Genomic DNA, 16,054 nt, shown 5'->3' with positions numbered 1-16,054 from the left:
AGCGACATAGCATAATGACTGGTGAGGTCGCTGGTTAACCATGCAAGAAGAGCTACGCCACCACGAGTGGTGCGTAAGAAGACAATCGATGATTGCTGGCGAGACCCACGAGTGTGGGCGCGCTGGAATGCGACTACAATAGTAGTGTGAGAATTAGGGTTTTTTAAAAGATATTTTTACCCTTCAAATATAAAAAAATCTAACTTGTGTTGTTAAAATTTTTACTTTCCAATTATGCCATTCAAAAATGAGATATTTTTACTATATATCCCACCAAAATTATAGTTTTTCCCTTTATAAATTATTTAAAATTTTTAGCTTATATCCTTAATTATAAAACAAACTGATTTTAATTTATTTTAATCAAATATTTTAATTATACTTGATCGTGATTGTGTTTTGATTACTTGACCGGAGTCAGATTCAATCAATCAATTTTTGAATAAATTTGAGAAAGATTAAATTTTGATTAATTCTTAACTTTAATTTTGACAAGTGATGGATAGTTGGCCCAAATCTATAAATCCAATTCCAATAGCTCAATTCTTAGCTTACCTAATTAAATATGGTTGACTGATTTAATTTAGGATTCTATATATTTTTTAAAATATAAATTATGACTTTTCTTTTATAGTTTTTTTCATATGACATATTGATAAAATTTTACATATGATAAATAAAAATCTAATTATTATTCTTGGATATTTATTTGATTATTTGCATGCATATACTTAAAATTATAAAGTAATATTTATTTTTCACACATGATTTATGGTTATAGTTATCATATGAGTTTTTCTTTATGCTAGTTAATATTAAATAATAATAATTATTATTATTTTATTATTATTCAACTATTTTGATATAAACTAGATTGAAAAAAATTAGTGAATATTATTTACAACTCATATCCCTATATTTTATCTAATTGGTAATTGTCAAAGTGGCTTGGGATGCAAGGCTTATTGTCTGTGAATTATAATAAATATTTTATTTATTTATATAATATTTTAAATTATATTTTTAATTATTATATTAGTCTTGTAACTACTAAAGTGGTCTAAACTAATAACTTATAAAATTACATTAAAGACTTAGTCTTAAATTATAATAAAAAAAATAATATTGATAATGACACATATAATTATGAGATTTAGATAATTTCAAAGGAGAATCTAATTCTTATAATTATATGATAGGTAGAATGATACTATTTAGGATATTTTATAACTTGAGTTTATATACTCAAATATTATAATACTATTCTATAAAGATGGTACCAATCATCTATTAATATTTCACCAAATGTGAAATAGAGATGATCTCAATAGTTCAATAATTACCAAAAATACTCAAAATATTAATATTATATTTTTTTATTATAATTATATTTTTATTATATTCTTATAAATATTCATATATTTTTGAATTAAATTATTATAAATAACTTGAGCATATATAATTTACTCTAGGTTTCTTAGATCTTGATCAGATTAGTTAAGAGGATTACAAACATAAATATTGAAAAGTTTTATGGAATAATTAATTGTGATAAATAATTAAGAAAGATCTAAGAGACTCAATTTTATGATAATTACTAATAATATTTAGACTTCATGATAGTCTACAACTTAAAGATTAATTTATATGATAGTATTTGAGGAATTGAAGATTGTATCATCAATATTCCTAACAAAGATGTAACATCAAGAACTTTGGGCATAAATATAGTTGAGTTTTTTCTTATATAATTTATTATTAGTTATATTTCTTCTCTTTAAGTAAAACTTAAATAAGCTAACTAGTATATGTATATAAAAAAATTAAGATTAAAATAGGAAAGACTTATAATATTTTGGATACTATTTAGGGAGTAGGTAACAATAGAAAAAAGTTAAAGTTTAACTCACACGAGTTTATAAATATTATATAAACTTATGAAAGAAAAATTTTCGTAATAAAATGTTATTTTTTTAAGTAAGAAAGGCTATATAAAGAGAGACTAAGATTTTAGCTGTAAAAGGAAAGATATAAATCTAACATTTTTATGTTTTGGAATCAAATATTATAGAAGTCTTTTTCTAATACTTTGTAGATTGATTATGGTGTTTCAAACTTATATTATTAATAATAGAGATTCATCTAATTACAAGAACCAAGATAGTATAAAATATTTATAATTGTAGAAAATCATCTTAAGGCAAAAGCAATAGTAGTTGGTACCTATCCCTTATGCTAAGAAATGATAAATTCATCATTGTAGGGAATCATATTAATGTAAAAGCGATAGTAGTTAGGTACATATTGCTTATGTTAAGAGATTATTCATTTGATGTTATGTTTCTATAATTCTAGAAATTTGAGTTCCTTATAAAGAATTGTTATGTTATTATTTCTCTTTTGATAGTTACAAACTTAATAAATTTATAATTCAATAAAAGTGAACTTTTAAATTTTATATAATAGTTTATATAGAATTAATATGAATCCTGAATTTATAATGATCTTGTAGTCAAATATTGGAGTGAAATATAGTTTTATAAATTCTTTGAGATTATATATGCTTATATCGATGAGTCACTATATGTTTTCTATTTTAGTGGAGAGAGATATTTTATTTTATAGATTATCACTTGAAATATGATTATCTAAGGTCTCAAGCTATTAATAGATTTAGGTGTATATATATAAGTCAAAAGATAATTAGATAGAAAAGTTAAAATTTTAACTGAGGTATTTGTGCTTAGTATGTTTTACTATATGTGTTATAGTAAAACAAGATTATTGAAAGTCAAAATTATGCTATTATTAATATGGTTAAGAGCATGATGGGTTATTCCTCTATATCCGAATTAATGTAAGGGAAAGCTCTAAGGATGGTTATATATATCTTGAATAGAGTTTCTTGTAAGTTAATTCCATTAACTTCTTTTGAGTTATAAATTGATAGAAAATCTAACATAAGATATTTATATATTTAGGATTATATGACAAAGATAAGGGTCTTTAGTTCATATGAAAAGAAATTAGATGATGATTATTTCTGGATATTTTATTATTTATTCAAAAAAATCAAAAGGATACAAATTTTATTACCCTAGTCATAGTATAAAAATAATTAAATATGGTAATGTAGGATTCTTAGAAAATAGCTAATCAATAAGAGTAGAAATCTCAAAATTTAAACTTGATACTGAGGAGATAAATGTTAATACTTATTTATCATTTTCATTGTTGTTCCTTAAATCAACGAAATAATTAATGAGAGTGAATAATAAAATAATAATGACAAACTCATGCATGATGTTGATGTCATCGCTAATAATCTTGTAGAACAACCATGATTGATAGCTTTAAGAATATCTCAAAGGAAAAGGAGACATGTTATTTTTTATTATTATGTGGTATATCTATAAAAAATAATATTATGATATAGGAATTAAAGAAATTTTTTATTATTTTTATAAGTTATGAAAGATAATGATTCTACAAAATAGTATGACATAATAAAAGAAGAGTTAAAATTTAATGGACCATAATGGTGTCTAAACACTCGTCAAATTGCTTAATAACTATAAAAGAGTCTGTTATATAAGCATGACTAAAAAGATAATATCAAACGATATAAAAGTCAAACTTGTGGTCAAAAATCTTACTCGTAAAGAATGTATTGACCATAATAAAATAATTTCTTTAGCTTTTTAAATAAACTAATTAAGAATCATAATGACGTTAGCGACTTATTATGGTTTTGAATTACCTTGTATGAACGTGAAAATAAGTTTTTTAAATGAAGATCTAGATTTACATGGATTAATCTAAACGATTCACTAAGAAAATAAAAGAAATATAAAATTATATATATAAATTTAATAAATTCATTTATGTCCTTAACAAGCCTCCACACAATTGTATAAAATTTCTTGATTCTATTGTCTTCTTTAGATTGAAGAAAAATATTATTAATCAATGTTAATATCTGAAGGTGAATAAGAGCAAATTTATTATATTGGTCTATATGTGGATAATATTTTACTTACTAGTAGTGATCATAGTTTATTGTACCAAATAAAAAAAAAATTTACCAAGAATTTTAAGAAGATTGATATGAATGAGGTATCTTATATTATTGGCATTGAGATATTTAGGAATAGATTTTAATAATTGTTAGGACTGTCTCAAAAAAAATATATTGATTGAGTCTTGGAAAGATTTAGTATAAATCTTTATCCAGTAAATGCTAAAAGTAAAACATTTCAATCAAAATAAGTATTTTTTAATTAATTAAAAAAAAATAGATTAAAAAAATTCTTTATATACATGTAGTTGAAGTCTCTTATATGCTAAAGTTTATACCAGACTAGATATCAATTTTGTGATCGAAATACTAGGTATATATTAGAGTTACCCAAGAATGAAACACTAAGATGTTATAAAGAAAATAATAAGATACATGAAAGGGACAAATGATTATATGCTCACATATATGAAAATAGATCAACTTAAAATAATAATATTTTAAAATATTGATTATATAAATTATCTCAATAACATGAAGTATATTTTATGTTTTATATTTATTAGTTGAAAGGGTAATTTATAGGAAAAAAAATTAACTAATATATTATTACATTATCAATAATAAAAACTGATTTTTTGATATACTTTGAGGCCATTAATCAAAATTATAGTATAATAAGTACTTTAGAAATTATAGGCATTATAGTATAAAATACTTGATGGCTATAGAAAAAATCTAAAAATAATTAATATTAATTATGAATTTGAGTTTCACTATATTGATTGTTTATTCGTTTATCAATAACTTATAGTTTAGAATATTTGAAAGAACATGTTCTTATGATTGGGTTTGTACGTAACCCATAAAAGATATTGTGATACATGTTTGAGTGATTATTATAATTGATATTCTTGTTTATGTAATTAAATTTTTTTATTATCCTATTTATATTTATGTATGTATATATTATGATTGAATATGATAATATAATTATCTTGATAAGACAAATTACATGAGTCATTTTGGATTACATTATGAAGGACTAACAATATTGTGGTATATAGAAGGAAGTATGATATTATTAACATATAATCATTATAACTCGTATTGATAAGTTAGACTTAATGTGGTATTATTATGTTTATTAGACTTATTAGCTTATTTTATAAAATTTATGTGCATATGTAAAATACTTTTTTCAAAGTTTCAGAATCCAGTTATGTAAATTATTTTTAGATAAACTTTTATTTTATTTATTTTGATTTTAATTTTTTTATATCTTATAAATTAATTAGTCAAGTGGAAGAATATTAAATTATATGACTATATATAATTATATAAGATATATTATATATATGATTAGATTCTGATTATAGTTATCAACCAACACAAACGAAGTTCAATTATAATAAGATTCAAAGAAAGTCCAATTATACTTACACACACCCCCGTGACGTCATGCACAAGTACAATCGAAGGCGATGCCTCTCCAATAACTCGATGCCTCTTTGTTCATTATCGACTCCATCAATACTCACCTGACATCTTCCGACTCATTATCGATACCAGTAATGCCCTCCCTTTTATTGTTCGCATTCGTAATTCCTTGACTTTCTTCTCTGTGAGTTTTTGTTATACTAATACTCTCTTCTTCTCCGTCTCCTTCACAATAAATAAGTCCACAATATCATAGGGGTATTGAGGTAGTCAAGTACCGATGACCATGTAAATAGTTAAACCCATTATGCTGATAGCTCTGAAAGGAGTCGTTCACTTCTCACAATTATCGCTCACGCATAATGAATCATTGTTGGTTGGATCGAGAAGCAAGAAGAAAAAAAAGAACATTTACATTCAATGAGGGGTATTTTAAAAATATATTAAATAAATAAAAATAAAATTGTAGATAGTAAAAAAAGTCTACGCATAAAAATATCTTCAAGTTGTAAGCTTAGTTTGCCTATAATTTTATATGATGCTATTAGAGACGCATGTGACTAACGACGAGATGTATTATCAGAGTACACCCCGGTGTACGGCGAATCAACAAAAAATAATTTGGCCTGATAGTTGATGAATCCTATGTAATAGGTGCATTATCTACGAATTACACTCGATAAATCCATAATCGTATCATCGGTCGGAAAATATTGTACTAAGATCTAAGTGGATGCATGCAAGACGATCTATAATTAATGGATCTGAACTGGGTACTCGATTCGTGCGTATTCTATAGAACCGTAATTATAGATGCATTTCGTCGCAAGCTTATTTATACTCGACTGTTGCATCAATATATCTTCGTCGCAGGGGCAGACGACACCGTTGACTCCCCAACAACAGACGTGCAAATTGGCCATCAGTATGACAACTATGTATATCTATATATTAGAAGTGTTCTCAATACATCACTAAGTTGCAGGATAATACAGTATCTCTCACTGCCTACGCTTTGCACAAGACACCAAGCCAACTAAAGCTAGGGGATTAGAACTCACAGCTTGTGCACGAGAGGAGGAAGCGGGTCTTGGCAAAGCCATCACCAAGTGCTGCTGTTGCAGCGGCGCAGCTTCCTCGCGGCCTTCTGCACGTTTATCCGCGCCTGCTCACTCATGGACTCCAGCAGCTACAGGAAAGAAAACAGATGAAGCTAATGGATTCTTTGACAATAGAGTGAATCGTGTTCCACGAAATTACCAGTTGTTTCCTCAACGCCATCACTCTTCCCTGCCAAAGGAGAAAACAGAGTCTCTTAGTAGGGGAGCTTGGGTGGCATACCAACGATGGTGAGCTAGGCTTGCACTCACCTGTTCTTCTCGCAGCCGGGCATTATCTTCTTTCAGCTGGTTCAGCTCCGCCTCCAGCTCCACCGTGTATGCCTGTGCACATTGCATTCCCTTCACATGCCTGGCTCTTTGTATGTTATCATCGTCGTACATTGATATAACGGCCACCGTACGTACCTGCTTCCTGGCGCGAGACCGGGCAGCCGACTCCCGGTTCTTGATCATCCTCCTCTGCCGCCGTTCCACCACCTTGTCCACCGCTGCCCCGTCCGTCGGACGTTTCCTCCCTCCGCCGCCGCCAACCCTCGGCCCGTCTGCCACGTACCCTGCCACCGTGTTGTCCACCTGCCCTCCCCCGATCCCCTCCGAGGATACCGGGCTAGCCGGCGACCCCACCGCCGCCGCAGCGGCGTAGCCATTCCCCACCCGTCCACCAAACCCATTACCCACCGAGTAGCCCCCGTTGCCCACGCCCGCTGCTGACCCCAGCCCCTGCTCGTCGACATACCCCGCCATGCCCACGACGTGGCCGAACCCGGCCATCCCGTACTGCTGCGCCGCCGGCGCGGGAGGCGGCGCCACCGGCTGCTGGTGGGGCGACGGCGCCCCCGGCGGTCCGCCACCGTACCCCTCCCGGACCACGCCAGCCTTTATGAGGAAGTCCTCGAGAGTCATCTCCCCGAAGGTCGGCTGGCGAGCGGCGCTCCCGGCGCCCTCCTGGCTAGCCCGCTCCACGTGTTGCGACCGAAGCGCCACGTCCCGGTGGATCTCCGCCCACACCTCATCCACCGTCTTTCTAGACAGCGGCGCCGGGAGCGTGAGCGACCCCTGCCGACGGAGTGGCGGAGCCTCCGTCGCTTGCCGTCCTGCAGTGCTCTCAGCGAGGTGGTTGATCGGCACTTCGTTGTTGTTGTTTGCAGCTGCGGCGGCCTGGATCTCCTCGACGTTCCAGATGTTGGTGAGGAACTCATCCATGTTCATGGAGCCGAACGTCTTTCCGGGCTCGCACACTGCGTTCTGGATCTCGTCGAGGGTGAGGGAGTAGATGGTGTTCTGCCTCATCAGGGGGAACCCGAGGTCCAGCTCCCTAGCCGCCACCGTGTCCCTGTCCTCCAGCGGGATGAGCTGGCGACGGCTCGGCTCCGGTCCCCGGTGCTCGGACGTCACCTCCGCATCCTCCAACGTCATGTTCCTGCTCTCCGACAGGGACGCCATGGCCGCCAGAGCGCGAGCTGTCTCCCCCACCCCTTGCAAAACAGCAGCTTTGAACTCCGGTTTCACTACCGTGTACAAAAAGAAAGAAAGAAAGTGGAAGGAAATGAGAGAATAAAGGGCGGAGTAAAGGAGAAAAAGACAATTGAGGATTCCGAGAAGAAAATTGAGTGCTTTGGACTCTAGCGGAAGAGATAGGGCTCGGCACCGACTACAGACGCCGAAGACGGGACGAAAAAAGGCAGTTTGGGAGAGCATGTCCGATTCCAAAGGAGGAAAAGGCGACCGGGGGAGTTTTAACTCTCGTAAAGACCATGGGCTGTGGCGTGGCCTTCACGTGATGGTGATGTCTTGTGGTGTCCGGGTTCGAGATTTCCTCTCGATGCGATTTGGTGCCATTCGCAGCTCACGCGTAAGCAGTGGGGCATAAATGCATAAATAAATATATGCATAAAAGATTTGAAGTCTTCGGTAAAGCTAAATATTTAATAAGCTTAACACTTTCCATTGCAACGCAACGAGGTGGCGAAACAACATGAAATCTGATAGAACAAAACCTGACACAGTTCAACGTGCGTATTGGATCAGAGGCGCCAAAGCAGTCCGAGCTGAGACGATGAGCCGACTTTGGATGAAGAGAAGGTGAACATTAGAATCTTAGATCCGACGAGCCGGATGACATGACTGAGCCACCAACAAGAGAGAGCGAGGCCTCCCAGCAGCGGACATCGACCCTCGTCGAGCGCCGGCAAGCGCTACCAACCATCCCTATCGGTGGCTCTGCCGCGCAAAGCCCAGAATTGGGAACAGATGGTCTGATACATCCTGCGCTTTTACGTCTTTGACATTGACATTTCAAGACTCAAAACAAGCACAATCATGATCTTCCCTAGATTTTCCGATTTTTAAAGCAAGTTGGATGGACCAAGAATGCTCGCTTTATGATGATGGATCTGAGAACCATCAAAGTCTTCATGATGATGGATCTAAGCCGCAACCCGAGCCGACATGTAGAGACAGAGGCATGCATGATGGGGGTCCACGAGTGCATGGAGCCATGTCTCGCCCATCCATGTGGACCATACATCATTTCGATTCCTTTGGTTTGTTTTTATTTGCAGGCTTGTTTGGTAACGTAGACGGTAACCGCCCACCGCCGAACGCTTGTTTCCAAGCAGGAAAAGCGGGCAAAGCCATGGAAGCAAAAGCTGTTTAACCCTTTTAGAAAGAAGAGAAATATCCAGAAGCTGCCACTTGCTTGCCCACCCACTCCCAGTCCCCTCGCTTTTGATTCATCCAACCCCAAAACACAATGGAGACCAGAAGCGTTCACGGATCACAAGCAAAGCGATTCAAGGCGAGAGAGAGGGAGAGAGGACGAAAAAGACTTTACCTGATTTCAGCTATCAAATTGCGTCATCACAAAGAGAGTATATTCTCTCTTGTTCAAAAGCGTTTCCGTAGGAAACGAAAAAGGATTTGTTTGGAGCAATTTTAGATCCGACCGAGAAGGAGTCCCCGAAAACCTACGGGTTCAACCATGGATCGGAACCCTAAGAACTTGAGATGGTTGGCCACAAAATCCAAACTCGATAAGCAGAAACGAGAAAGGGAGTGAGCAGGCGAGATTACCTCGGCGATGATCAACGTCGACAGCTCCACGGAGATCGAACAGATGGGAAAGGCAAAGGGGGAGGAGAGATAACGGCGCGGACGGAGATAACGCCACCGACCCACTGTCGCCCCTGCGGCTGGTACCCGCGAGGTTTCGCAACCCGCCGCGGGCATTTATAGCCTCGGCTGCGGCCGCTCAAATAGTTCACCCGGGTGCTTCGGGTTTCGTGGGCCCCGACGAAGCACGGGTGCGGTTATCTCTCTGCTGGGTAGGAAATCCGGGCCCACTCCGGTAGCGGCCGGGTTTAAATGCCGGTCCCCCATTAAATGAGCCAAGAATTGGAATTAGTAACGGGGCGGGAGGCTGTCTTGACCATCGACACGTACCGGACACGTGGCGAGAGAAGAGCACCCCAGCGCAGCAGCGAGGAAAACTCCGGAGATCGTGTGCCTCGCACGTGCCGCTAGCCAACTCGGGTCGGGTCGGGTCGGATCGATAAAATGGCTCGTCGAATTATAAATTGGTTGAATTTAATTAGTATATATTTTTAGATATTAATTTACTTTTTCTTTATCATATTAGATTTCAAATAATAAGCTAACTGTTGGGACATCTCACCAATACAAACTGTAGATCGAAGCAAATCACCATTCGGTAAGCCTTTCTGGGCTTCATGGGCCTCCTCATGGCCCATCTCCATATACAACTCCGTGAGAAGTATAAATGAAATCTCTACCAACCATGTAAAATTATATTTCAAAATAAAATAAAAAAGGAAATTCATATTTGAAAAATTATTTTATAGCTATATATAGCTAAAGGTATTGTTACCAACAGTGAAAATATTTATCTAATTAAATTATCATATTTTTGGGGCAATTTGTCCTGTGTGCATCATATATTATTATTTAATCCAAGTAATTTTGCCTAATATTTACCATGAAATTTTTATATGGACATGCATATCATGTACAGTGTCTAGGTGAAAGAAAAATGACATTTTGATATTTGAATACATCATATGTATGAGAACTCAAATATCCACAATTATTATTATTTTTGTCCTGAGATGGGATTTTTCCCTGTTATATGAACATGTGCAATTGAGTTGGGTTCATATCTGAAGAGTGGGTCAACCCTTGCCTGGCCTGAATCAGAACCAAATTTAGTGTGCAGATGGGATGCAATGAGTGGATTGGACCATTTGCTATTGACCGGTAACGCTGCTGCAGATGTGCTTATTGGGTGCTTGGGAGTTGCCATAGTGGACAATGTGTGACCTGCACATCTCAGTGTCTCCCTTCTTCCCCACCATGATCTGGTGAGCACCCAACATTTACCCACTTGAGCAATGGCACAACCTGACACCATGAACAAAGTCAATCAGATGTTGTGCTACATGAGTTTGTCTCATGAAAAGTGCCCATTGTGTACTTTGGTTTACTTCATCCACAATATTCATACTTTTTATTTTTATTTTTCTATCTATCACTCCATCAGATAAGATTATTGATTTATTAACTTGTTAACTTTGAATTATTTACTCATCTAATGGTGAGATTAAATGGGGATGTTAGATTCTAAACATCTTCTCACTATTCTCATAATATTTATTCAAACAACTAAATTATATTTTCACTATCATCAAATCTTTAAAAGTCGATCCAAATAACTTCCTCAATGCCTTTCTGCTGTTAGGGTTTTCCAGGTTCTTTAAAAGTCTGTCTGATCCACTTAAATCGAAGGAAAATATGTATTTGCTTCATCTTCTCTAACTTTGGGTTCATTATGGAGGGCATAAAAAGTGCAGCTTGGGTGGAGGAAAGTCCCCGCAAATGTGTGCATGTGCAGTGTGCTCAACCAGTAATGAGAACTTATGCCTTGTTTTACCTGATTAAGGACCACAGGATCACTTTGCATGAGATGGCACCATAGCACTACTGCCATTGCTTTGTGAAAGAGTGTGTCTATCCCTCGTCTTTATTCCTTCTACTCCTGCAGAGAATATAGCCAGTTACGGCAACTTCCTCCCATGGAAATGAAGCTTGGGGAGGTCAGAGCATCACCATCCTCACGTTCTCCCTCCCATCTCTTTGCCTTAATAGAAAAAGGTGTGCTCCCATCTGAAGAAGAAGAGGGTTCCTTAGTACACCCATTTGAAGAAAAAGAATGGAAAGAAATGACCCTTTACACTAAGCAGGTGTTCTCTATCTTTGTTGAGAACTTGAAGGCAGGTTTTGCTACAATGGTAGAGAGAGAAAGGAAGCTCTATTCTGAAGACTTACCATTCCTTTTATCCTCAGTCTGTGTTAGGGTTGCCACTTGGGTCGAGACATGCGCAGTGGCGCCATCCATGGATGGAACCCAGGAAGGGGCGTCCCCACCAGCAGAGCTGATCACAGGCAGTGACAGATGAGATACTCCCTTGAGCACTATAAATAGAGGAGCCATCTCCTTGCCAAAGCATTCCCTTCTCACCCACAACTGCTGCCTTCCACATTCTCCTCCTTCTGGCATGGCGAGGCTGTCGTCGGACCCACTGACGGTAGGGAGGGTGATCGGAGAAGTCATCGACTCGTTCAACCCCAGCGTGAAGATGATGGTGACCTACAACTCCAACAAGCTCGTCTGCAATGGCCATGAGTTATTCCCCTCCGCCGTCGTCTCCAAGCCCAGAGTGGAGGTCCAAGGCGGCGAGATGAGGTCTTTCTTCACGCTGGTACGTGCGTACGGCGCCATAGCTGCTCTTCTCCATAGTTGATGCATCATCTTCAGCAGTTGCTTCTGCTGTCGCAGGTGATGACAGACCCAGACGCGCCCGGCCCCAGCGATCCTTACCTACGGGAGCATGTTCACTGGTAAAACAATCACACGAAACTATTCATTTAGCAGAGAAGCGATCGAACAGTGATTTGAGCAAAGTGAGATGGAACTGTTCACGTGTGCTGCATTTCCTGTGCTTATGCGTCAGCAGGCATCGAGGACAATCCAAAAATGCCTGTGCACATTAGCACATAGCAGACACACATGAACCTGAATCTAATTACTAAGACATAGATGAATCTGGTGCATAGATATGGCTTGCTTACGTGGTGGATTTGCATGCAGGGTGGTGACTGATATCCCCGGCACGACGGATGCGTCTTTCGGTGGGTCGTCCCCTCTGCGCTCTGCTGTGTTTGACATGAGGCCTAACGCGTGTGTGTTGATGCGGTGGTGTGAGCAGGGAAGGAGGTGGTGAGCTACGAGAGCCCGCGGCCCAGCATCGGCATCCATCGTTTCGTCTTCGTCCTGTTCAAGCAGAAGCGGCGGCAGTCGGTGGCCGCGGCGCCGCCATCGAGGGACCGCTTCAGCACCCGCGGCTTCGCGCAGGAGAACGACCTCGACCTCCCCGTCGCGGCGGTTTACTTCAACGCCCAGAGGGAGACCGCCGCACGCAGGCGCTGATGTTATTCGTCCCTGCGCACTGTGTCATTGCCGCCCATCGCATGTGTTCGTTTGTCTGCCAAATAAGCCGCTGCTGCTTGATGATGACGATGATGGTTGATTTTGTCATGGCTGTCTCCAACGGGAGTGGAGTGTGATTGAGGAGATTGTTGACGGGGGAGCAGCAGCGGATGTGCCAATTGCTGTGTTTGTTTCTCCTCCTGGTTTCCCTACGTGTCGACCATGGAGGACAGAGTGTACTTGCCCACTTGTTCTGCCGAGTGCTTGCTTCGCCATTGTTTATCTTTCTCCTCCTCAACATCTTCGCCAGTGTCTTTTGTGCCTTGGAGGCCTGTTACAGGAGCATATCAACTCGCTGGTACTCAACTGTGCATCTGCCACCGGGCACCGTCTCTTTTACTTGCTTCTCTCCCTATGTGACAAAGTTTCCCCAGTGCCCTGGAAGAGGGAAGAGAAAATGGAGGTTTGAGATTATGTATGGTTTTACCTGCAGTAGATGGGCCGTCCAGACTGCATCGTCTCTTTACTTTCTCTCTCTCTCTCTCCTCTTCTTCTTCTTCTCCTCATTGAAAGAAAAGAGGGCTTTTGTCCTGTCAGAATACTCTTCTTCTTTGCTAATGGAGAATATTAAGTATGAATCGGAACATGTTCCTCCAAAACTATAAAATGTTCATATGTCAATAGCTTATACACGGAAGATAAAGATTGAAAGAGCAGTACATAATAATCTCACATTAATAGGAATTGAAAATATCAGATGACATACATTAGGTCTATAAAACCTAGTAGGAAAAAAACAGTGCTTCACCTTTTCTTTCCCTCTCTGGTCCGAAGTAATTCATAAGTTGTTCTACCATAAGGAATATAACTCCATCCACAGGTTCATGTCAACATCAATTCTTTGTCATCAACAACTATTTTATTTCGGCCACCAGCTAAGGAGAACATTGTCAGCAACGTCTCACTAACTTGTCTATGACTTCTGCAAATGGCAACTGTAGAATGGAAATATAATCTCCCTTTGCACTTACGTTGCTTATTTCAACGAAAAACCATGCAAAAGTAACTAGATACCAAAACCTATATGTCTGTCCCTGATGATGACAAAATTAGCAGGAAAGAACCAAGTTTAAACTTGTGCACATATTAGCAAAGTTAAATTAATCAAGTTGACTTTCTATTTAAACACGTGCACACACTTCTACCATTCAGGAGAGAAGGCATGGATTATAAGAGTTCAATGATGAACATAGCATGCTCAGAAACAAACGACTCAGGTAAGAAGAGTGGGAAAACACCCCTGAAGCCAAGAAAAGGAAGGAAATGCTTGGGGGAACATTTCCGACCACCACCAAGCCTTGTCGGGAAGACATGGTGAGAAAGGGAGGCCATACTCAGGCCTCCCAAAGTCTTGTTCCTCTTTGTTTGTCTATACCTCTCTTAGATTTTCCTCTGGTGTTGTCGGTAGGATCGAATGGTGCAGTGAAGAGACTAAAAGAATATGAGATCCACAGAAGATTGTCTGACTAGGCCACATCCTTGAGATACAAGGATGCCGTCCTTACACAGAATCCCCACCACGCATGGTAGAGATGACCGGGAGTTGATACCAATAAATGTCACCTAAGCTAAAATTAGAATGACTGAGGTACCTACTTAAACTAGATTTAAGTGGATCAGACACCGAACCCTACTTCTACAATTGTGATCAACAATCGGTACTCGAATTCGAACATGAGTTTGACTGGAAATTTAGATATTTGACCCAGAACTGAACCTGACTCAAATCCCTATTCTTTTATCTAACTCGATGACATGCCTAAGATGGAGGGAGTGTTCACATAAAAGCTTCACCATTTCTTCCCCTTTAAATCCTACCATTTAGTTAGAAAAAGAAGTGAAGCATAAACCAAAAGAATCAAATCCTAGAAAAAAACATGAAAACCAAATTATGAAATTATTCAAAAAATTACATAAAATAGAAACCCGGAATGTCACAAGCTGCATGATGACATGATGTGACCAGAAGTAGACATAGTCATTTGTGATTGACTAGAACTTATAAGGTTTGTATAATTCAAAGACTTGCGAGAATAGCCAAACAAAAAGGAAGAATACTACTGGACAAAGAGAAAAAGGAAATATAATACAACAGCAGCAACATCTTGATAGTTAAATCATAGTGTATCTAGTGACAGAAAATTTTATATCCAAAAGATCTACACCTAATGATCTAATCTAGGTGACAAAAAATATATATATCCACAAATATGACCATACATAATCATATATTTCAAATTAGGATCTTGTGAAGCTGAATATAATAAAACCAGCTAATTTTCGAGTTTGACGTATTAATGAAATGAACATTAAAATCTGGTTTGAGTTTGCTACGGTACAATCTCGAATAAGCCAGACCAAGTCAGATACGAGCATAAGTTTGAACTCTTCATGAACAGCAAATTATGTTTACAGCCCTAACCATGACAAGGCACGCGTGTTCCTCATATTCTGATTGAACCACTAAAAAAATTCGGTAAAAAAATCTAATCAAAGGATTGAATCACATGACTTTTGAAAATTCCAAGCAAAAAATATTAAGAGTTCCAAGAGATAATTTTGAAAGGTCGAACACTGAACTCACAGGTGCACTTGCTAGGTGGGGCAGCAAATCTGGTATAGATCGGAAAAGGTACTACAGGGAACACGGAATTTGGTAAAGTGACCAGTGGGAATGGCGACAAGATTTGTTTTGGGTTTCTTTGGACTTGTTCCCCATGATTGACCCTTTGAGAACGTTCGTTCATTATTTTGTTTCAAGAGTTTTCAATCTATTGTGGAACATTGAGATCAGCTTTGTAGTTTATTCAGAGGACCCACTAGCAACTCACGTTGTAAAAAGTAATTGCGTTTCAAGGTAGAATGCACAATAATGAGCATGACAACATGAAGAATAAAGCCGGCACCAAAAAA

The 16,054-nt window shown here is 38.0% G+C and overlaps 2 protein-coding genes and 1 long non-coding RNA gene across 9 annotated transcripts; 1 reads left to right on the top strand and 2 right to left on the bottom strand.

Annotated features, from left to right (window-relative positions):
* Nucleotides 1-6,384: 6,384 nt before the first annotated feature.
* LOC135644521 (protein ABSCISIC ACID-INSENSITIVE 5-like) lies at nucleotides 6,385-9,807 on the bottom strand. 7 transcript variants are annotated; one of them, XM_065162162.1, is made up of 6 exons: nucleotides 9,652-9,807; nucleotides 9,413-9,545; nucleotides 6,985-8,087; nucleotides 6,829-6,900; nucleotides 6,719-6,748; nucleotides 6,385-6,647 (listed from the first exon to the last, which is right to left on the bottom strand). In XM_065162162.1, the coding sequence occupies exons 3-6, from the start codon at nucleotides 8,020-8,022 to the stop codon at nucleotides 6,561-6,563; spliced, it is 1,227 nt and encodes a 408-aa protein (XP_065018234.1). In that variant the 5' UTR covers nucleotides 8,023-8,087; nucleotides 9,413-9,545; nucleotides 9,652-9,807; the 3' UTR covers nucleotides 6,385-6,560. The 7 variants fall into 7 exon arrangements, with proteins under 7 accessions (XP_065018234.1, XP_065018237.1, XP_065018238.1 ...); XM_065162165.1 differs by having other exon boundaries at nucleotides 6,985-8,069; XM_065162166.1 differs by having other exon boundaries at nucleotides 6,985-8,054.
* A 906-nt stretch (nucleotides 9,808-10,713) lies between these two features.
* LOC135644625 (uncharacterized) lies at nucleotides 10,714-12,042 on the bottom strand. Its single transcript, XR_010498537.1, has 3 exons — nucleotides 11,920-12,042; nucleotides 11,525-11,757; nucleotides 10,714-10,995 (listed from the first exon to the last, which is right to left on the bottom strand). It is a non-coding gene; the product is annotated as an uncharacterized LOC135644625 (long non-coding RNA).
* Nucleotides 12,043-12,149: 107 nt separating this feature from the next.
* LOC135644624 (CEN-like protein 2) lies at nucleotides 12,150-13,740 on the top strand. Its single transcript, XM_065162367.1, has 4 exons — nucleotides 12,150-12,353; nucleotides 12,431-12,492; nucleotides 12,743-12,783; nucleotides 12,861-13,740. Exons 1-4 carry the CDS (start codon nucleotides 12,150-12,152, stop codon nucleotides 13,079-13,081), a joined length of 528 nt encoding a protein of 175 aa, XP_065018439.1. The 3' UTR covers nucleotides 13,082-13,740.
* The last annotated feature ends 2,314 nt before the right edge of the window (nucleotides 13,741-16,054 follow it).

This window comes from Musa acuminata, chromosome BXJ3-8 (assembly GCF_036884655.1).
Source record: "Musa acuminata AAA Group cultivar baxijiao chromosome BXJ3-8, Cavendish_Baxijiao_AAA, whole genome shotgun sequence".
Lineage (NCBI taxonomy): Eukaryota > Viridiplantae > Streptophyta > Magnoliopsida > Zingiberales > Musaceae > Musa > Musa acuminata.
This window is presented reverse-complemented; position numbering and strand designations above follow the sequence as displayed.